The following is a 24,310-nucleotide window of genomic DNA, read 5'->3' as shown; positions in this document are numbered from 1 at the left end:
CTATTGGTGGGAATGCAAACTGGTGCAGCCACTCTGGAAAACAGTATGGAGGTTCCTCAAAAAGTTAAAAATAGAACTACTCTATGATCTAGCAGTTATTCCACTGGGTAGTACATTATACCCAAAGGATATAAATATACATATTTGCCCAGATCAACAGGTGAATGAATAAAGAAGATGTGGAATATATATACAATGGAATAGTACTCAGCCACCAAAAAATGAAATCTTTCCATTTGCAATGACATAGATAGAACTAGAGTATTATGCTAAGCTAAATAAATCAATTAGAGGAAGACAATTATCATATGATCTCACTCATATGTGGAATTTAAGAAAACAGATGATCATAGGAAAGAGAGGAAAAAAATAAAACAAGATGAAATCAGAGAGGGAGACAAACCATAAAAGACTCTTATAATCATAGGACACAAACTGAGGGTTCCTGGAGGAGAAGGAGGATGGGGAATGAGACAACTGGGTGATGGGCATTAAGGAAGATATGTGTCATAATAAGAACTGGGTATTATACAACTGATGAGTCACTGACCTCTACCTCTGAAACTAGTAATACAATATATGTTAATTAATTGAATTTAAATTAAAAAAAGAAAATAAATAAAATGAACTGGTAACCTAAACATAAATAAATAAATAAATAAATAAATAAATAAATAAATAAATAAATAAATAAATTCTAGTTAGTTAACATATAGAATAATATTGGTTCAGGAGTAGAATTTAGTGATTCATCACTTACATATAATACCTAGCACTCATCATAACAGGTTCCCTCCTTGCTTGTGGCCCATCTGCCACCCACCTCCCTCTATTACTGTGGTTTTAATCTGTATTTCCCTGATACTGAGTGATATTGAGTATTTTTTCATGTGATTGTTGACCATTTATTTATCTGTCTTCTTTGGAGAAATGGCTATTCATGTCTTCTGTCCATTTCTTGATTGCATTGAAAACTAACTAGAATTTAAATAAAAATCTGGAAAAAATAGGATTTTTAAAGCAAAAGTAAAACTGGGAGACTACACAGAAAACCCAGAGGAATCTATAAAACAAATTAATAAGAGATAAGAGGGTAGCTGGATATAAGATAAACATTTAAAAAACAATTATATCGCTATACACAAGAAAGAAAAATCTAATAAAAAGACAAGTAGCTAAAATAGCAACAAAAATGTAAGCTACTCAGAATCTAATAAGAGAGAGTAGCTATTACATATCTAATAATGAGATATAAGACCTCTATGGATAAAACTATAAAACATTTAAAAAATGCATTAAAGAAGACCTAAATTGAAGTATATATAGCATATTTAGGAAAAAAATATTTAAAATGCTAAAAATGTCATTTCTTCTCAAATTAATCCTCACAAGATTTTTTAGGGAACATGATAGATGATTACAACATCATACTGAAGAGCAAAAGATCAAGAATATCTAGAGCAGATCTAAGAAGAATAAACTGAAGAGATCTATCATATCAGATATCAAGACTCATCATGAAGCTATAATAACAAACAGTGTTGTTATTTCAGAGATTTAAAAAAAGTTACTCAACACAACAGAATATAGAGCCTAAAACAGACCCACTTAAATATGGACACATATTTACATGAAATAAAAAATGTCAGAGGAGGAGTGCTTGAGCAGCTTAGTTGTTAAGTCCAACTCTTTGATTTCAGTTTAGGTCATGATCTCAGGGTTGATACTGAGCCTCCTGTGGGGCTCCTCGCTGGGTATGGAGACTGCTTAAGATTCTCTCTCTCCCCTTACCGCCCCCCACCTCCTTTTTTTCCTTTGGAAAAAAATCCAAAGGAAGCAATGCAGATCACTGAGAAAAGGAGTGATTATTAGCATGATAACCAGTGTTGAAACAGATATTCAGATTAAAAAAAAAACTAAATTGAATATTTAGTTCTTTATTTTTCACAATAAAGAAAAATCAACCCCACATAAAGACTTACATGTGGAAGTCAAAACTATAACACTTTAGATGAAAATATAGGAAAATATCTTTTGAGTTCAGGATAAGGTCAGATTTCTTAGACAAGATACAATAAGCACAAAGTTTACGAGAAAATAATGAGAAATTCAAGTGTATTAAAATTAATAAACATTTTTCAAAAGACACCATAGAATATTTGAAAAGACAAGTCACAAGCAAAAAGATATTTGCAAAAATTCTAACTGAAAGCTGAGACTGCTGGCTGATCTCTAAACTCACTTCCTCTTTTTGGAAATGGACATATACTTTCCAATAGTTGGGGGTTCATATTTCCCAATTTTCTTTGCAATTCTTTGAATCAATGCTGACAGAAGTAGTATGTACCACTTTGAAGGCTTATTTATAAAAACTCCTTAAATATGACTCTCTAGGCCCTTTTTCCCTTCTTGTTGGCTGGAGGAGACATGATTCCAAGACAACTTTGATAGCCATGTTGAAAGCTAATGGATCCAAAGGATGAAAGGAGCCTAGATCTCTAAATCACTTTCAATTTAGAAGTTGAAAATCCAAGTAATACCCATATTGGACTGTAATGTAAATAAGATATAAATTATTTTAAACCACAGAGATTTGGGTTTTATGTAATACAAAAGCTCTCATAATAACAAAAGATTAGTATCTAAAACACGGAACTTCAACAAAAAGACAAACATTCCAATAAAAAGGAGAGCAAAAGACACAAATAGGTATTTTATGTAAAATAAACATAAGATGCTCAAGCTCATTAGAAATCAAAGAAATATAAACTGAAACCAGAATGAGATACTATTTTTTCCTTTTTTAGAATGTAACTAAGAAGTCTATAATTAGAGACAGCAACTTTGGCAAGCAATTTGGCATTTTCTTGTAAGCCTGAACATCGGCATATCTATGACCACCAATTTTACTCTTAACAATATATCTGAGAAAAAGTCTTGCACATGTGGATATGGACACATGTACTACAAAGTTCACAGTAGCAGTGTGTAAAAACTCCTAGAGCTAAAAAAATTAAAACAAAAAAAATGCTCATTTGCAAAAAAGAGTAGCTTATTCATACAATAGACTGTTCCACAGAAGAGAAAAAAAGTATAAGTACACTCAACGGTAGTGAATTATCTTTGAGTTATCTTACAAAAATAAAGTTCAAAGATAAAACCTAGTTGTGGAGAATAGCATATAATATATATATATATATAATAATATATAAAGAGGATGATTTGTTTTTAAAGAGAGAGAATGAACATGTGCAAGCGAGAAGAGGGGAAGGGAGAGCATGAGAATTTTAAGCAGACTCCACCACAGAGCCTGACACCCAATTCTATCTCAGGACCCTGAAATCATGACCTGAGCCGAAATTAAAAGTCAGATGTTTAACTGACTGAGCCACATAGGCGCCCTAGATATTTTTAAGGTTTAAATAAAAGAACAATGAAATGATATATTAGTTAAGAAAATAGTTTTAGTAGGCAGGAATTAATTTTAAAATTAAAATTAATATCTAAGAGATTATCTTTGGAGAAAATAAGTAAAATGGTATAAAAGAGGAGCACATAGTAGCATCAAGAGTATTGGTTGATAGCTTCTGGTGGGTACACTGCCATTACATTTATTTTTTTGTGGATTTCAAGTATTTAGTGAAACAATTTTTTAAAAGAAAGTAAGAACATAAGGGTAAACAATTCTCTGCCACTCAGGAAAAGAAAGAATAGACTATCAATGAAGGGAAATAAAAATAAACAAGCCTGTGGTTAAAATTCGCCACTCTAATTTTTGGTCTGCAGTTAGCCACATCAAGTGACTCTCATTCACAGGTAAATATAGTAAACTTAAGGTTTAGGTTTCTCTCTTGTCCTCCATTGCAAATTATTCCTCCAAGGCAAGAAACAGTACTTCTGCATGAAAAAGATAAACAAGCATTCTGAGATAAGAATAGGCAGTCATTCAGAATTCAGCTAGTTAAGAGCAGGGTGCTAAGAAATCAAAGGTCACAGGTTTCAATCCCATATGAACCAATTAGCTTTGCCCTTTTCTATGGCAAAGACTGTCAGCTCACCAATAATTCTGATTATAAGTGAGATCAGGAAGAAGAAAAGATAAATCACTACCAATACAGGAGAAAAATTTCAAATTTACTAACATGACGTAAGTGTTTATTCTATATAGCTCTATTAAGACCTAAGTAATAATAACCTAATTATTACTCTAAATGCCCACCAGCATTACCTCATGTAATCTTCATAAAACTTCTATAAGGTAGGTACTATTATAATACTTATTTTACAAATAATAAAATTGAGGCTTAGAGAAATTAAGTAATCTGTCCAAGGTAAAGCAGATAAGGGATCCAGAATTTATGTTATTTATTACTCTAAATGTAACCCCCAAAAATCATGTACAAAAAAGTACCACTACAAAAGTATTTTAAAAAGATAAACTAGGGATAAGAAAAGTGGAAGAATAAAATATCCCTATCACTTCCCCTCAACTATATAATCCACTTACCCACTTAGTTTCTTATTAATCAAAGGGTGATATCTGGACCGGCTACCACAGCATCATCTGGGAATGTGAAATAGATGTAGAATCTCAGGTTCCAGTCTAGAATATATTTTAACAATCCCTTAGACCAAGTTATTTTGATATATATTAAACTCTGAGAAGCACTTACCTAGACTATTCTTAGTATCTGGGACATACCACACACTTTCTCACGTTGAGGCCTATGATAATTCACTTCCACCAAGGTAGAAACTCCTAAATAATTTTCAAACTGACATACAGTCCACTTTCTCTTTGACAACACTCTTCCCTCTCCCTACACATGTTTCCTGTAAAGCTTCTTTCCACAAAGTTCACAGTTTGCTCATACTTCAATTATAGCACATTTTATAATAATTATTTTCTTGTCTACATAGCCATCTATGAGATTCATAAAAGTAGGCTGTCTTATTCATCTTTGTATTCTTTCACACTAAACCTATTACCTAGAATACAGTACTGGATTTTAATAAAAATTGATTATATCACTGAATAATACATAAATGAATAACGGATAGAAGAATGGATGAATGAAAAGATGAGTCTAGGGGTGCCTGGGTGGCTCAGCTGGTTAAGCATCTGACTCCTGATTTTGGCTCGGGTCATGATCTCAGGGTTGGTAGATCAAGCCCCATGTGGGACTCTGTGCTCATTCAGCCCTAAGTCTGCTTAAGATTCTCTCTCTCTCTCTCCCTCTGCCCCCAACCCCTGCCCCACTCATACACTCTCTCTCTAAAATAAATAAAATCTCAAAAAAAAAAAAAAAAAAAGCAAAAACAAAAAGAAGAGTCTAGTTGGACTAAATCCTAAAGAAGGGTTCTAGTAATGACATGACAAAGAATATGTTACTAACTGGTAGAAATTCAAAGTTACCCATTTCTCTCCATTAATTCCCTGATTCAGGGCTTTCACTTCTCTCTGTATAATGTCAGGTTCTCCTTCCTGTTATGAGAATGCTAGAATATATTTCTCGCCTCAGAATATGGCAAATCTATTTGTCCACTTAGTAAGGCCTGGAAATCTTGGATTCATTTTTAATTCCTCCTTTCTTCCCAAACTTCATATCTAAGCCATCTTCAAATCTTGTGTGCTCTACTTCTGAATTATTTTCAAAATCAAAGTATGTCTCACAACCTATCTAAGCACCCACTAAGTTTCATCTTTACCCTTACAATTTCCTCTTGAATTTGTTCCTCAGTTCCCATTCTTGTCTACCCATAGTCTCCTTTCTGTATTGCAGCTAGGGTGAGCCTTTATTTTATTTTATTTTATTTTATTTATTTTATTTTATTTTATTTATTTTATATTTTATTTTATTTTATTTTATTTTATTTTATTATTTTAGATTTTATTTATTTATTTATGAGAAACACAGAGAGAGAGGCAGAGACATAGGCAAAGGGAGAAGCAGTTTCCTTGTGGGGAGCCCAATGTAGGACTCGATCCCAGGACCCTGGGATCACTACCTGAGCCAAAGGCAGATGTTCAACTACTGAACCACCCGGGCATCCCAGGGTGAGCCTTTTAAAAGTGATGTTAGGGCAGCCCCAGTGGCTCAGCAGTTTAGAACCACCTTCAGCCTAGGGCATGATCCTGGGGTCGCGCATCGGGCTCCCTGTCTGGAGCCTGCTTCTCCTTCTGCCCTTGTCTCTGCCTCTCTCTCTCTCTGTGCCTCTCATGAATAAATAAATAAAATCTTTAAAAATAAATAAATAAATACGAGGTTAGGTTTTATTTATCAGTCTTCTAACAAACCCTCCAATAGCTTCCATGTTACATTTCTATTTGAAACACATCAGTGAATTTCCATCTCACTCAATGTAAAATCTATATCCTTATGGTGGCCTTATGGTGGCCCTGGGAGGCAGGAGCTCACATCTGCCTTTCTGAGGTCACTTCTTACTCTTTTCCCCACAGCTCTCTCTGATCTACCCACACTGGAGGAGTGCTTAGTATAGATGGCAAAAGATCCTTGAAGGAAACACAGAATTGCAGAAAAGAAGGAAGAGCACTCAGGTGAATAAACATTCTACACGAATACGGATTCTTTAGTGACAATAATGATGTCTTATAGGGTAAAAATGTTTGTAGGATCAAAATGTAAGACAAAGACAGCAAATGTAGGTGAAAAGATAAAGAAGAATATATTAAGTTCCTTGCATTGCATGAAAAGTGATTAAAAGTTAAAACTCACTCTAAAATGTCAAAGGACTAGAGAGTTCCACTTACAATAATGGCTGAGTTGATCCTATCAGACTATGCCTCCTGCCTAAAACCATTTAAACTCTGAGCAAAATATAAAAACAACTATCTGAAGATAACAGAGAATAATCAGACACAGGGAGAATCTGGACAAGAATTAATACTTGGGAAATAGAACAACACTGAGTGACCTTCCTATTTTTGTGAATTTTTACCTGAGGGTAGCTCACAGCAGATACTATTGGGAAGGCTAACATTCCAAAAGAAATGTACAGAGGACAGAGTTCAGGACTCCCACTGCAGGGAGAAAGGGGAAATTCCAGAAAAGAGAACCAAAAGAATAAGTGATACCTCAACTATTTATGCACCAGGCAAGACCTTGCTATAATCCAGATAAGGTTAAAGAAACTAAAAACAATTTAACTGTACCCACCTGAAGGGAAACAGAGCTGAGAGTTTTAAGTTTAAACTAGTTAACTTCTGACTAAAAACAAAACAAAAAACTTCAACACTTATATAAATAGTATAACAGAAATCAGTGTATCTGTAACACATCTCTCACAATATATACTACACAATCCCAAATTATTAGACACAGAGAAAATATTAATATGCAACCCATATTTAAAAGCAGAGGAAAACCACTAGTCAACATACCCAAGAAATCCCAAAATATGGAATTAAAATGTGATTATTTTAAAGGATCTATTTTAACTATTAGAACAAGGACCTAAAAAAAAGTATGTCTGTAAGATATGGATAATTAGGAAAACCCCACAGGTATGTACATACTATAATAATGAAACAAATGAAACTTCCAGTACTGAAACATACAATATTTAAAGAATAATTCACAGAAAAGACTTAAAAGGCAAATTGGGGATAACACAAGTGTCAGTTACTTGAACTTAAATTAATAGAAATTAGTTAGTCTGAAGATACATAGATATTAAAAGACTTTAAAAAATGAGAGACTTGCTGATCTAGGGGATAACACTGAAAAATCCAACAAAAGTGGAACAGAAATCTCAAATGGAGAATAGAGAGGAGTCAGAAAAATAACTGAGGAAATCATATCAACACTTTCCCCTAATTTAGTGCAATAAATAAACAAATACACACTCACTTTTTTTTCCCAGAAAATTGCAAGAAGGCTCACTACAATGAAAACTTGGAAACATCATAGTTAAAACTAAAGTTAAAATATTTTTTAAAAGAAGCTAGACAAAACTGGTATATCACATTTAAGTAAATAATGAAACAAATTGCCTCTGACTTATCATCAGAAGCAGCTGAATCTAGAAGACAGAAAACTGGAATTTATTAATTGCTCCCAAAATATATTTAAACATTTAACCCAAAAGAAAGAAAAGAGGGACAGAACAAAACCAGGATAAATTTTTTAAAAATGGTAAATCAAACCCAACCATGTTAATAATTTTATTAACTCTAACTGGGTTAACACCGTAATGAAAAGGAAGAAACTGTCAGAATGAACAAAAAATACAAGACCCAACTATGTATACTTTAACATAAAGACTATAGGTGGAAATTAAAAGGATGGAAAAAGATATACCATATAATGTAACTATTAGAGAGTTGGACAGGCTATATTAACATAAAATTGGGTTTCAAGTCAATAGAATATTATTATAATTAAAAGTAACATTTTATAATGACAAAAGGTTCAATTAATCAGAAAGACATGACAGTCAGAAATATGTATGCACTCAGTGCTCATCCCATCAAGTGCCCTCCTCAGTGACCGTCACCCAGTTACTCCAATTTCCCACCCACTGTGAGCACTGGATGTTATACGAAATGTTGGCAAATCAAACTTCAATAAAAACAAAACAAAACAAAAAGGAATGAAATAAAACAGAACCAAACAAAAAACTTAAAAAAAGAAGAAATATGTATGCACCAAATAAAACATCTTTAAAGTATGAGAAGCAAAAATTGAGAAAATTAAAAGGAGAAATAGAAAAATCAACAATCATATTGGGAGATTCTAACACCTTTCTCCTAGCAACTAACAGAAAAACTGATTAAAATACCAAATACAAAAATCATTAAAGACAGAAGATCAGAACACTATCAACCACATGACATAATTAATATTGATATTTAAGGAACACTCCATCATCCAAAAGCTACGGAATATAAATTATTTGCAAGTACATATAAACCATATGCTAGATTTCAAATACAGTAATCAGAGAGTGAGTACTATCTCTGACCACAATAGAGATATATTAGAAGTGAATAGCAATAATAACATATATAAATTGTCCCAGACTTACAATGGTTCCGCATGATTTTTCAACTTTAAGATAATACCAAAAAAGTTTGCACTCAGTAGAAACTGTACTTTGAATTTTGATCTCTTCCCAGGCTAGCAATAGTGCAGTATGATCTTCTCTCGTCATGTGAATCATCAACAGTGAGCCTCAGCTCCCAGACAGACAAGAGTGAAAAACCAGTATGCTTAAAACAATTCCACATCCATATAACAATTCTGGGTTCTTTTTTTACTTTCAATACAGTACTCAACATATGTGAGATACTCAACATTTTATTATAAAATAGGCTTTGGGTTAAATGATTTTGCCCAACTGTAGGCTAATGTAAGCATTCTGAGCATGTTTAACATAGGCTAGGCTAAGCGATGATGTTTGGTATGCTAGCTGTATTTACGGTATTTTTAACTTACAACATCTTCAACTTAGGATTGGTTTATAGGGATGTAAATGCATTGTAACTGAGGAAGATCTATACAAGGACAAATACCCAAATATTTCAAAAGGAGGCAATACACATCTAAATAACCAAATGGGTAAGAAGAAAATCACAGATTAAATTAGAAACATTTCTAAACAAATGCTTATTTGTAAAATTGCTGAGATGATGCTAAAATTTCTATAAAATGCAGCAGAGCAAATATATACAGAACATTCTTGAAAAAGAATAAAGTAACTAACCCTATCATTTCAAGAGTTACTAGAAAGTGACATATGTGAGTGGGTATTCTGGACTCTTACTCTGTTCTACTGATTATTTTGTCAGTCATTATGCCAATAGAACATTATCTTGATTTTTTTTTTTTTAGCTTGATATGTCTGAAAATCAGGTAGTGTAAGTCCTCCAATTTTTTTCTTTATGAAACTTAATTTTGCTCTTTTAGGCCCCTGGCCTCTGACCAATCCCAGTAAAATCTCAGAACTGGGTTGTATTTCTCAAAAAAAAAAGAAAGAAAAGAAAGAAAAGAAGAAAGGAAAGAAAGGAAAGAAAGGAAAGAAAGAAAGAAAGAAAGAAAGAAAGAAAGAAAGAAAGAAAGAAAAAGAAAGAAAGAAAGAAAGAAAAAGAAAGAAAGAAAGAAAGAAAAAGAAAGAAAGAAAAGGAAGGAAGGAAGGAAGGAAGGAAGGAAGGAAGGAAGGAGGAAAGGAAAGGAAAGGAAAGGAAAGGAAAGGAAAGGAAAAGGAAAAGGAAAAGGAAAAGGAAAAGGAAAAGGAAAAGGAAAAGGAAAAGGAAAAGGAAAAGGAAAAGGAAAAGGAAAAGGAAAAGGAAAAGGAAATAATTTTGATTGGAATTCTGATTGGAATAATATGAATGATCAATTTGGAAATACTTGACATATTAACAATATTTTACCTTCTGATTATGAATTTGGCATAGCTGTCCAATTATGTAGATCTCTAATTACATCCTAGTATATTTTGGGGTTTTTTAAATTTTTTTTTAAGATGTTATTTATTTATTCATGAGAGAGAGAGGCAGAGAGACAGGCAGAGGGAGAAGCAGGCTCCATGCAGGGAGCCCGACGCGGGACTTGATCCTGGGTCCCCAGGATCACGCCCTAGGCCAAAGGTGACACTAAATCGCTGAGCCACCCGGACTGCCCTAAAATTTCAATTTCTAATTACCTATTTCTAATTTTTAAATATATAATTGTTATAAATTGATGCTGTTTTTTGCAACACTGCTAAATTTACTTACTATTTCTAGGAGCTTTACCGTAGATTCAGTATGGTTTCTATACGGATGCTCATACTGTCTGTGAATAAAAAGAGTTTCACTTCCTTATTTGTAATTGGTATGATTTTGTTTCTGCTTTATTGTACTAGTTAGAATCTCCAGTACAATGTTGACTAGAACTGACTTGTTCCTTATCTTAGAAAGAATGCATTTAGTGTTTATTATTAATCAAGAAATAATATGTCCTGCTCAAACTCTACCAGTGAAAAAGAACATTTTGCAATTTGTATTAGGACACCAGCATCACCCTGATATTAAAATCAGACAAAAAACATTCAAGAAAGGAAAACCACAGCCCAATATCCCTCATAGATACAAAAGTCCAAAGCAAAATATTAGCAAATTGAATTCAGCAATATATAAAAATAATAAAATATTACAATGATGCTAGATTTATTTCAGGAATGCAAAATTAAATAACTGGAAATTAATCAATGTAATTCTCCTGTTAACAGAATAAATGAGAAAAGCCTTACTATCACCTTAAAAGGTGCTTTGTATATATTCAATACCTCTTCAAAAAAAGCTTTTATCAAACTATGAATAGATGGGAGCTTCTTTACCATAATAAAGGATATTTACCAAAAAAACCCATAGCAAACAGTGTTTAAAGGAGAAACACTGTAAGTTTCAAAAATAAGCAAAACTAATCAATGGTGACCGAAGTCAAAATAATGGTTACCTTTATGAAGTAGTTAGCAATTAGGAACATCAGAGAGGTTTATTGGAAACTAGTAATATTCTGTATCTTGATCTGAGTGGTATTTACAGGGATGTGCTCACTTTTGAAATCTCACTGAGCTATACATTTATGGTTTATAAACTTCATCATTTGTATATTTCAGTAAGACTGTTCATGAAAAATTTCAAGTGTTTTTCATGAAACTTTATAAATTAACCTTAAAGTTATATTTAATTTAAAGTTATATTTAAGTGCTAAATACCAACTTAGCCAAGGCCCTTTAAAGAACAGTAAGAAAGTGGGCAGCCCGGGTGGCTCAGTGGTTTGGTGCTGCCTTCAGCGGGCATGATCCTGGATACCCAGGATCAAGTCCCATGTCGGGCTCCCTTCGTGGAGCTTGCCTCTCCCTCTGCCTGTGTCTGCCTCTCTCTCTCTCTCTGTCTCTCTCATGAATAAATAAATAAAATCTTAAAAAAAAAAGAACAGTAAGAAAGTAAGAGTAGATCTACCAAATAGACTTATTAGAAACTATACTGATTAATATAACATCATATAGGAACACAGAAGACACAGAGCCTAGAAAGAAACTCCTAAATATACTGAAGTAGGATATATGAGAGAGGTAGCCCAGTACTACAAGTAGAACTGTACTTGTTCCAGCACTACAACAGGTTGAGCTGGAAAAACCTGATTACTACTGGGGAGAAATAAATAAAAATGGATCCTTACCTTATACTATACATAAAACACCATTCCAAATGAATTGTGAATATAAATGATACAAGCAAAGCTTTAAAACTTTTGTAAGAAAACAGAAGTGCAAATCTTTCTGTCTTCATGGTAGGAAAGGACTTCTTAGATGAGACACCAAAGCACTAACTGTAAAAGATTAATTTGTCTAAATTAAAATTAACAACTTCTGCTCAGGGGGGATCCCTGGGTGGCTCAGCGGTTCAGCGCCTGCCTTTGGCCCAGGGCATGATCCTGGAGTCCCGGGATCAAGTCCCGCGTCAGGCTCCCTGCATGGAGCCTGCTTCTCCCTCTGCCTGTGTCTCTGCCTCTCTCTCTCTCTCTCTCTCTCTCTCTCATTTATCACGAATAAACAAGTAATATCTTAAAAAAAAAGAACTTCTGTTCATCAAATGATACGATAAAGAAAATGAAAAGATAAGGTACACACTGAGATACAGTATTTAACTTACTAGAGATCAGTATCAAGAACATATAAAGAACTTTGATGAATGAATAGTAAAAGAATCTAGTAGAAGAATGGATGAAAGATGTAAATAAATGTATTGCAGAAGAAGGCATACACTTGGCTAGCAATCATTTAAAGATATACTTTATCAAAGTGACATGCATGTGAAGATCAAAATAAAAAATTATACCTGAATTAGTTAATTGCCAGCAAACTAAGAAGTCTGACAATACCAAGTGTTAAGGAGGATGGGAATCAACCAAATCTCCTATACATTGCTGGTGGGAGTAAAAGTGATGAAAACCACTTTGAAAAGTAAGTATTTTGCGAAAGTAACATTTTCACATTCTAAACCCAGGATTTCCATTCCTAATTACATGTTCCACCTAAAAGTATGCATATGTGTACCAAGAATCGTGCATGAAAATATCAGTTGCAGCATTATTCATAATAGCAAAAATTGGAAATAATCCAAATACTCACTTACAAGTGAATGTACAAGAAGTCGTGATTTAATCATATAAAATGGGATATTGTAAATCAATAAAAATAAACAGCTATACCAAACAACATAAATGAATCTTAATAACATAATGATGAGTCAAAATTGCCAAACCACAAGTAACAACACACCGTGGTATTTTTATAAATTACAAAACCAAACAACATACTATTTCCTCATAATTTATAGGTGGTAAAACTTTTTTAAAAATAATCAAAATGATACACAATTTAGTTATCAACTAAACAAGTTAGTTACCTCTGGTGAGAAAATAAGGGAGGAGTGTACAAGTAGATGTAAGTCATTAGTAATGCTCTATTCTTGGATCAGCTGATGGGACCAAGGCAATTTATTATAATAAATAAATCAGTCAAAATGAATAAAATAGGCCTATGTATGTCACATGATACTGTGTCATGATACAAATTATATGACTCTGTGCACCTGATATCCAAAAAATTTAAATACTACAATACAAATTTAAAAACTCTTGCCTTAAGGTTGAATTGTTAACAAGGCAAAATATGCTGGGTTCAAGAATTACTGTTCAAAGATTACTTTTAAACGATCATTGGTAAACATTTAATTACTTGTTTGTGTTAATTCCATTTCTGAACTAAATTAATAAATTCTAAGATTTAAAGAAATGCCAAGTGCCTTAACACTTAAACTTACAGGAATAAGATTGTTTTCTTTATATATTTAGAGCCGAAAGTTACCTTGAAGATTATCTAAAAAATACCACTGAACATTTTCTATATGCCAAGCTCCATATTTAATATGCATGATTTCATTAATGCCTACAAAACTGCATGACATAGATAACAATAATATCAACATTTTATTTGTGAGCAAACTTTGGCTAAAAGCATTAGGGAATTTGCTCACGTTTACAAAGCTCAGGCAGGGCTCTGATTTGGTCCAAGGTTTATTCTACTCCTGAACCTACATATCTATCTTTACATTTGTACTACTTCAGAAATTGCACCAGGAAGTAGGAAGAAAGGTCAAGTTACCCATCTAAAATCATACATTAAGATAGTGGCAGAATTAAGACTAAACGATATTAAGTACCATATCGGGCATTATGGCAACTACTTTATGAGACTTATTATATATTCTTTCCATTTCATTATCTCATTCAGTTTAAGTCTGAAAATGGCATGATCTATTAATTTGCTTTTCATTATCGTATTTCAGTCAAATGTTTCATCATAATAACTATGCCAGTTATACTCTGTATTTCTATGTGCATTTCTATATGAATCCATATTATATATAATATTCATGTCTACAAAGAGTATAAAAATAGCACAATACAAAACAATCTGCCAAGGCTTATATTCTAATATACTAATTTTTAAATTTCTTTAGTCCATTATAGGAGACAATTTAATATGATAATGCTTGTGGTAAGTATTAGAAAATGTCTCTCACCTGTTCAGAGTGTTCTGAATCACTTTCTTGAGGTAGAAGATAGGGAGCTCCATGTGATTCCTGAAGCTTTTCTTTTAATTTAACATTTTCTAGCTCTTTTTGAAAGAGTTGATCCTGAAGACTAACAACATTTTGCCGGAGCATAGCTTCACTTGATTTTGTGGTTTCAAAACAAATATGTAACTCATTGTAAAGCTGTTTCAAAAAAATATCCAAATTTATTAACAATAAGTCATATCTGTATAAATATACATACACATATATACATATCTATAAGGACTATATATGACATACTACTTGCCCTAAGGTGATTTTAATACTCTAGAGGGGAAACAAGAAATACACAGATGAAAAACTAGTATAATCAAATATTGATATAAAACTACAATTGAGACTAACAAGACACTATGTATTACTGGCCAGTGTAATATAGGAAAAGTGTGCTTAAATTTCTAAGGAGGATGAAAACACTTTAAGCTAGTTATATTCAACTTAGAGGGCTGTATGCAAAATAAAGTGTCTCAACTGAGCTATGAGACTATTAGAGGAACTTAACTGAAAACAAAAAGTGATTCCAAAGGTGGCAGAAATGTGAAAACATGTACAGTTACAGGAAGGGACAGAAAGGGAGCATAAGATCTATCAACCCAAGTGAACCCAGTATATACATTTGAAAGAAAAACCAAGAGTCTTTCATTGAGAGTTCATTACATTTGATGGATAAATTCCCACTTAGTATAAATTAGCATCTACTGCTGCAGCAGGGGAGGTGAGGTGGAAGGAATAGCAAGAGACAGGCAGGCAGTAACACTGTAGATAGAGTGTAGACTCCTGAATGCCAGATGAAGAAAGGTGGACTTGTTCCTGGAGGCAACAGGGAATCACTGAGGAGCTTCAACAGATTATGACAAAACAGAGACGATGTTCTGAAGGCATGATAGGTAACTTTCAATTTTTTAACTCAAGGAAACACGAGTTTAAAAATTTTAAACTGGAGTTTATTAAAACTGTGAGATAACATCTGGTATGTGTATAAGTGGTCTCGTGCAGAGTCACATATGGTTAACAATGGCATTCCTCCAATACTCATGAACTTACTTGGTGATGAAATTCCTACCTTATGATTGTGATATGAGGCATAATTCAATTTGTGGTAACTAATTTACATAAAGAATGTGTATTTGCTGATGACACTGGGAAAATGACCCAAGGGTTAAGATTTTTGGTCTTTTGTTTTGTTTTTAAATAAGGCTAATAGTGAGATAGTGAGATCTCTCAACAAAAGGAAAATCTCTCAGGATTTTTGCTCAAATTGGGGAGTCTGTAAAGTTCCCAAGCTCAAGATTATATAGCTAATTCACTAGTTTTTTAGGTTTGCTAAAAAACTAATGGAAGATTGGAAGAAACTAATCTAATGGAAGATTGGGAGAAACTTCCATTAGCTGGCCTTATCTCATGGGAAGAAACTTAACTACACAAAAGATGGCAGAGTATTTTTGTGTATGTATGCTATACTTTAATTTTTTTAAGTATAAAATTTAATAAGGCTTATAAAACCTTTCTTAATGCTTTTTCTCAGACATACCTTGTCATAAATACAAGATTATTCAAGCCGTTCCTGACACAATATGCTCAATATACTTTTTATGTTTTATAAGGGATTGTACCACTATATTATTATAGATATTTCAAATAATCCATTTCATGTTACAGCCAAACTCTAAGCAATTTTTATAAAGGAAAGGTTGCCTTTATGATTTATATAGAATTTCTGGACATGAATTTGTACTTTCCCTCCCAATTACCTTTATACCAGGGAGTGTCCAATGTCCTTTCCACAGTTGGTACACATCAATCTAGGAGGGAAGAGAGAGTAGGAACCTGACCGCTTTGAGGAACAATGAAGGGATCAGAGTGGGCCTTATAGTGACCTACCTGTGCTGTGTTGAGCTTTCATGATTGAGTTCAAGTAGAAAAGAAAAAAAAAAAATGAAGACAAGAGCTAAGCTGTCTAGAGAGATCTGAAGCTAGGATATCCTGAATGAGGTCTGCCTAACAGCATACACAGTCACTTAGTGAAAAGATTAATTTAACTACTTTTTCTCTTATATGTATGTTTTATTAATACTAGCTGGCTTTTAACCAGCATAAATTAATCTTTCTGGAAGAAAATAATACAAAACAAATAAATATTTAAGTATTTAAAATATTAAAGAATTTTCAAATATTTAATTATACCTCAATTTAAAAACACACAAAAAAAGAATTTATAGACTTCAATTATTTGAGAATCTCATGAACATTGATTGTTATTAAAGAAAAACTCATAGTTTCCCTTTCACTGCCCAAAAAGTACAGGAAGAATGATAGTGTGTGGTCAGGATTGAGGAACAATTTATTGATGATTTGTGCCAAGGGTGTGGTATATTTTCTTTGGGTGTCATGTCTTAGGATCTTCCTTCACAGTTTTATAAGGCTCTGGGCCTATTTATTCACGGAAGGAGGCTCTGTCTTAATGTCTCTTCTCTTTTCTCCTCTCACATCTCCCTTCTTTCTTGCTTCTGTAAAAACAGAAGACTAACTGTTCTCTTCTTGTCTTCTCCACTTTCTTCTCTCTACCATGCAATTTACACAGGTATACTCCTATTCACGTGTTCTGGTTTGATCTGATATGACTGGTGGGCAACTCTGGATACTGAGATAGATTCTTTCTCTAAAAATATCCATCCTTCCAAGCAGCAAGTGGAAAAGAATCGAAAAAGCCTGGAGCAGATGATCTAGATCAGTTCTGTTCCAAGAACTGGGACAAATTCTATTTCTTAGTTCTTATTCCAAATACACATTTCTTACCTGCCTATTTTCTTTGATGGCTGATTGGACTTCACTTATTCAGAGCAATAAGACTACTCAGATGTGGACTTAGAGTATAGGAAGCAAAGACAGCCAACCCTCCAGCCATTTTTAATACTAGGCCCCAGGCCATCAGTAAAATTGGCCACAAAAGAGGGCTCAGGGAGGCAAAGTCCATTTTTATTTCTAAAGTGTTTCTGGGTAACAATGCCTCAGGGTTAACAGGTTTATTTCTCTAGGGGATCCTGCAAGAAGGCAAAGGTTTAGGATGTTCCAGTCCCCTGTTTAAATGTCATTTTATTCTCATCCCATTAAGAACAGTAGAGTGAGTAAAAAAAGTCCTCCAGCAAACTAGGTCATGTAACAAATTAATTCATCTGCATTGGTTTAGGTATCAGAGTTAGTAACTTTTTATTAGCAACAACAATTGCTTACAGTAGTTTTCAGAGAAGCTCTTTCCTCTATCATTTCTTTTCTCTAATAGTTCAAAAAGCCAAAATGGATCAGAATTTTTTCCAAGATTCTGGCCAATGAAAACATTTAAACATACATTCCATATATACAAGTATTAATCATTATAATCCATAATCCAGGATGCTTACTATTCTTGAGGCTGTTTTCTGCTGAGGAAATTTAAGTTTAAAAAGTTAAGAGGATCTCCAGGGGATAGAATGCAAGCTAACTCCAGAAATAGGATCCCAAACTCCAAGTCCTTTAATTTTCAGGGACATATATTGAAGTATTGTTCCTCCCTTATTTTTATTAGTGTTAAGGAACAAGATATTTTATTAACCTTAACAATTTTGGAAGTGTATATGCCCTGTGACCCAGTGACTAATTTGCTTAAAAAATAAAATTTTCCTTATTTAGTAAGCATACTATTTGCTACTCTGATTGAGACAATAAAATATACCATTTTGAGAATTCTGTTTGTAGCAGAAAGATGAGAAAAAAAACTGATTTAACATGCAGTTTAAATGAAAAGAACATATAACCTAACTCCTTATTTTCTCAAATTGATACTGCTTATGTCATACAATTATTATTAAACAGAACAGAAAGTGATAAAACATATATTTAGTTACTTCAAACATGTTAGATGGTCTAGAAATGATAAATGCTGATACAATCCCCATCTATAGATAAATCATACAGGTATATAAATGACGTGTAAAGTAGAAAAACAATTAAAACTTACATAAATGGCTCAGAGGAAGAAAGCACACTAGCTTACTTTTATTTCTCCTATGGGTATGTCTCTTCCAGAGGAGCCCTCCACATTATCAGGTTTTGTGTATGAGACTAATGATTTGTTATGGGAACCTCTGGGAAAATACGTCTCAACTTCTTCCCTGTGCTCAAAGGTTTTCAGTTTTCTCTCTTCACCTTTGTCCTCTACACATTCCCCTCAACCTACCATGGAGGGAAACTGATTTTACCTTTTCTGATAATGAAATGAATACTATGAAATAAATCAATAAATGGAAGAAAAGAGGAGAAATGGGAGGTAAAGCAAAATAACAACAACAAAAAAGTAAGGGAGGAGAACTGAGAGAAAAGAGGAAAAAGAAACTCCATTAGAAACAGTAAGTTAAGAAGACTTAACTTTTAGAAAAGTAAGTTTGGTAAGAACGGGAGATAAACTATTAATGTAATTTTTTTATTCAACTATTACAGCTAAGCCCCAATTATTATTTGTAAGTAATAAAATTAATGTGAAAATATATTTGTAAATCTTACTTTTAAGTAAACAATTTCATCTTGTTGCATGGATTATAGATTACTTAAATTTATTGGAAAAAATCTAGAAAAATACATGAGGAAGAATAAAGATAAATATTAAGTAAAACACTTCAAGATTAGAATGAATAATTTGATGTAAGTGAACACTGGAGGTCTAAACAATAGCATATTGTTTATTTTTTATAAATAAAGCAGTATGATTATTCACAAATTTCAATATCCTAATCTCTACCACTAATATATAGGTTCTAGGGGAAAAACATTCCTAGCAAAAAAATCTGCAGAAAGTCAAAAAATTAAAAATTGCAATGTCATAGCAAAATAAAAGAAACCAAATTTTTATAACAAAGAGAGAGTGGCTGAAGAATGATGGAGGCCCTTTCCCAGAAGATGCTAACATGCGAGGATCCCTTTTCCCCAAAAAGAATGCGATGATACTTTTTTTTAAAGTGAGCTTTACACCCAGCATGGGGCTGGAATTCATGACCCTGAAAAATCCAGGGTCATATGCTATACCCACTGAGTCAGCCAGGTGTCCAACAATGGGATCTTTTAAGTAACATTTAACTTAGATATCAAGATACACTTCCCAATATTAAAGTTATTGAATGTTGAAAGAAGTTTGATGAGAATCATGCATATTTATAGAATCTATTTACAACTTCCTTTAAGGATTATACGTTATTAGATTGTATAACACAACTAGCTTCATAACAGCTGAAGACTGGATTCTGAACCCCAGATTAGGTAGATTTTAATTCTATCAACTTCAGACAATACTCTAAGCCTCAGCTACATGATCTACAAAATAATAAGGAATAAAAATAATATACAACATAGTGTTGTGTGAAACTTAAATAGTGAGACAAAAGCCTTTTCCAGGTACTTATACACAATAAGCTCAATAAATATTAACCATTATTATATGGTTGCTGGTCATGACTTACATTTATTTGTACCTCAATCTACATAACACATTTCTAAAATAATGTGTGTAAATGGAAACACAGATTCTCTCTGGTTTTATAGTAAAATTTTATATTCTTTATTTGTAATTATGCTCCAATTGGATCACTTTTATACTTGTATTCTTAGTTTCTCCATATTTTTATGCTTTTCAGAACCATTTTCTCACCTAAATAATTAAAAATTAAATGTACTAGAATGATATTTAAATTAAGATAGAAGAATATGCCTGCAAAGTTTAAAAATACTCTCACATTTAAATAAATATCTATGATTTCTTAAGTTGTATTATCCAAAGTCGGATATCATTGTACACAACTCCTCAAGGTTCAATAATTTAACATTTACCAATCATTTCTCATTTGGCAGGCAAGTCCCCTTCAAACTTCATAATCCCCCCCAAAAAAAAAAAAAAAAAAAAACAAACTTCATAATCCCCTGTGCATTCTCAACATTTAATAACTTAAATAAGACTATCTTTATGAATGAACTAAGAGTAAATTATATACCATTAATATGTTGTTGCTGGCTTTTTCATAAAAGGAATTGTTTCCTGGCCCTGTGTGTGTGTCTATGTCTGCATATTCAATATTCTCTAACGAATACTAATAGTCTGAACTGACAACAAAGAGAGATGTTTATTGCAGCTTTATTTACAATAGTAATTTTTTTTAAATAATGGTAAAACATTTAAACAACATACATGATCAACACTAGGAGTATGGTTAAATAAATTATATTATTTCCAAAACAGGTATATATCAATATTGTTTTTAATATAAGGTGAAGTAAAAGATATTATTGTATCCACAGATATGTTAGTGTATTTTAAAAAACTGAAAGGAAATATTCAAAATGTTAATAGTATTTGCCTCTGGGAGATAGAATTATTAAAAAAGTTTTCTGTGTTTTTATGAATAAATATTTATGCATAGACTACCAAGGAAAAATTAATTATAATGTTTAATAACCAAGGCAAAACTTAAACAAAATATAAATAATCAAGGACTTCTGAATTGAGTGTAGTCGAGTATACAAATAAAATCTTATGAATGAATGAGTATAAGGACCTAAAATAACTTTCCAATTAAAATACTACAGTGAGAATTTAAATTTCATAACGAGCATCAAGTTAAAAATCTGTTAAGTTTCCTACACCACACCCCTAAGAGGCAACTTTTGAAAAACAACTGAAAAGAAAAAGGAATTCTAAGCGGAAAGGAGGACAAGAAATAGACTAAACACAAAGGAAAGTAAGCCAAGTCTTTGAAGCAGCAGATGTCAGTTTGCTCTTTTTTTTCCCTGCCTCTATACTATTCATAAGCACAACATATTCCCATCACATCTCTCATTATCTAGAATGATTCTTAGATGGTCATAATCCTGGGGAAACGTGTATGTAAGTTTTCAAAAAGTATCCCAGGTCAAGGCTGAAGTTATGACAAGTTCTTCAAATTGGAGTGATAATCTCTACCTCTCCAAATTTAGTAAAGATTTTGACTAGGAAATTTATGGCTTGAGGTAGAGTTCATATAAGAAGAGTTTTAAGAAAATAATTTGTTTTACTTATGTCTTCTTATCTTCTCGGAATAAATATCACTGATACTACTTAAGGAGAGTCTCTTATCCCTAACCTCAGGCCCCAGTTATATACTTCTACAATTGTAACATATTATTTTTACTCCTACTCGATTATCAGTGATCAACCAGGTTTTAACCTGTAAGAGGTAAATAATAAAGACAATAAAAAGGTTACCTATGCATATGACAGGAGGAAGAGCTTTCAGGCAGGGGAAGCAAGTGCAAAGACCTTGGGGTTGAAGAATACTTGGATGTTCAAGGGAAAAAGATAATTATGTGTGGCTGCAGTGGAGAGATTAAGGAGAAGAGAAGGCAAAGATGGTATTAGAAGGGCGATGCAGAGCCAGATCATGTATGGTCTCCGAGGCTGTAGTAAGAACTTAGGCTTTTACTTTCATGAGACAGGAAATCACTGGAAGGAGCTGAAGAAAGAGGATTTAATTTGACTAAGTTCTAGCAAGAACATCCAGGCATCTGTGTTGAGAATGGACTCAAAGGGGATAATGTCAGGAGCAAAGAAACAAAGTGGGGAAAGGCTGCAGTAATCCATGTAAAACATGATAGTGATTTGGACAGAATGGTGACAGCAAGGATGGTGAAGTAGAAGAATTTCAAACATACATTGAAGGCAGAGCATATAATAGCTTAGTTTTGAAGATGTGGTCTGAAATGCCTATTAGGCATCCAAGTTAAGAAATGTTAAGTAGACAATTACGTATACTGTTTCCTAAAGTTCAGGGAAGAGATCCAGAGTGGACAACCAAATTTGGGGGCTACCAGCATATGGACAGTTTTCATTTTAAAAGCTGAGGTGAGTAGATAAAATCACCTAGGGTGTGAATTTAAACACAGAAAAAAAAAAAGATTTGGACCTGAAACATTTTAACATTGAGGCAACATGGAGACTAGGAAAAGACTAGAAAGGAACAGAAAAGGAACAGCTAAAATGGAAGGAAGAAAGTGACACAACTACAGGTGCACTGCAAGCCAGGAGGGAAAGAAAACCATGTTGCTAATAAGTGAAATAAGATCAAGATTTATATATGATCATTACATTGGGCAATATGAGGGTCACAAATAATTCTGAGAAGAGAAATTTTAGCAGAGGGAAAGGGGCAAACACTTGACTGGAGTTGGTTCAATAGAGAACAGGAGAGATGAACTGTGAGCCAATTTAGATCTTTCAAAGAATACTGCTGGAAAAGGAAAGAAACAGAAGGAAGGGAAGAAGAGGAATATAGTGAGGTCAAGATGCATGTTTTTGTTGCATTTTGTTCTTTCCCCCAGATCAGAGACACACTAGCTTATTTGTATGTGTTTAGAAATGGTCCAGAAGGGAAAAAATGATGCTATAGGAGAGATGGGGATCATTTTCTGTGGGCAAGTTTATTTTTTTATTATTTTTTTAAAGATTTTATTTATTCATGAGAATATACAGAGAGGAGAGAGAGAGGCAGAGACACAGGCAGAAGGAGAAGCAGGCTCCATGCAGGGAGACTGATGTGGGACTAGATCCCAGGTCTCCAGGATCATGCCCTGGGCTGAAGGCAGCGCTAAACCACTGAGCCATTTGGGCCATGTGGACAAGTTTATAACAAAAAGTTGGAGACATTAATAGTCACCAGATTAGACTGTAACTTCACACTATATGCATTCATGCTGGAGGATAAAGAGGAGCAGGAAGAGAGCCAGAGCTCTAGGTCATGGAAATATATCCAAGGCATATTACTTGAAAAAAAAAAGTTAAAGAACAGTAAGTAAAGCATAAGTTAATAAATATTAAAATTATAATATGCCTAGATTTGTGGTATGTGTGTATGTACACACACACACACACACACACACAGAATATCTAATGCATGAAAATCTGGATGAATACCCCTGGGAAGGGGATGAAATGAGTTGGGGCAAGTGGAAGGGTATTTGACTCTGTTAGACTAGCACTATCAGGACTTCTACAGTATTATTTCAATATCTTTACCTGATGCCATTCATGTCCTGAGGGAAACTTGAGAGAATACAGAGTGAAAACCACTGTTCCAAAGCATTATTTAAAACTATGTGCTTAGAAATGTGTGAGTGGGTCAGTGGGTTGAGCATCCCACTCTTGATTTCAGCTCACATCATAATCGCATGGTCCTGGGATCAAACCCCAGGTGGAGCTCTGCACCCAGTGGAGTCCCCTTGTCTCCCACTGCCTCTCCCCCCACCTCCCTGCTTGCTCGCTCTATCAAATAAATCTTTATTTATTATTATTAATTGATTACTACTAATGTAAAAATGTTAATTATGGATATAGGTGTTTCATGGTCTTTTTTAAGGAGAAAAGTTAAATAGAAAAAACAACTTAGACTGCACTATTTAACCACTCTAAGCCTTGGATGCCTCAACTATTACAAGGGAATAAAATCAATCTTGTAAGATTGACCTATACAGAAAGTAAATTATTTCTATAAATAGCTTGGTACACTACACAAAACATAAAGAATTCGATAAAGGTGTTTTCTTTTAACTACTAGCCATAATTATTGTTGCTGGGTCAGTCAGCATACCTAAATAGCAGGGTAAGCT

General features: G+C 33.3%; 1 protein-coding gene across 2 annotated transcripts in view; it reads right to left on the bottom strand.

The window, feature by feature from the left end:
- CNTLN (centlein) overlaps nucleotides 1–24,310 on the bottom strand; it is a 331,003-nt gene that overhangs the window by 157,360 nt on the left and 149,333 nt on the right. For both annotated transcript variants that reach the window (XM_072841469.1, XM_072841470.1), the window contains exon 8: nucleotides 14,600–14,794. In XM_072841469.1, coding sequence (XP_072697570.1) covers nucleotides 14,600–14,794 — 195 coding nt within the window. The remainder of the gene's footprint in view (nucleotides 1–14,599; nucleotides 14,795–24,310) is intronic.

This window comes from Canis lupus, chromosome 10 (assembly GCF_048164855.1).
Source record: "Canis lupus baileyi chromosome 10, mCanLup2.hap1, whole genome shotgun sequence".
NCBI classification, from domain to species: Eukaryota; Metazoa; Chordata; class Mammalia; order Carnivora; family Canidae; genus Canis; species Canis lupus.
The sequence above is the reverse complement of the archived record's forward strand: the minus strand, read 5'-3'. Positions and strand labels throughout refer to the sequence as shown.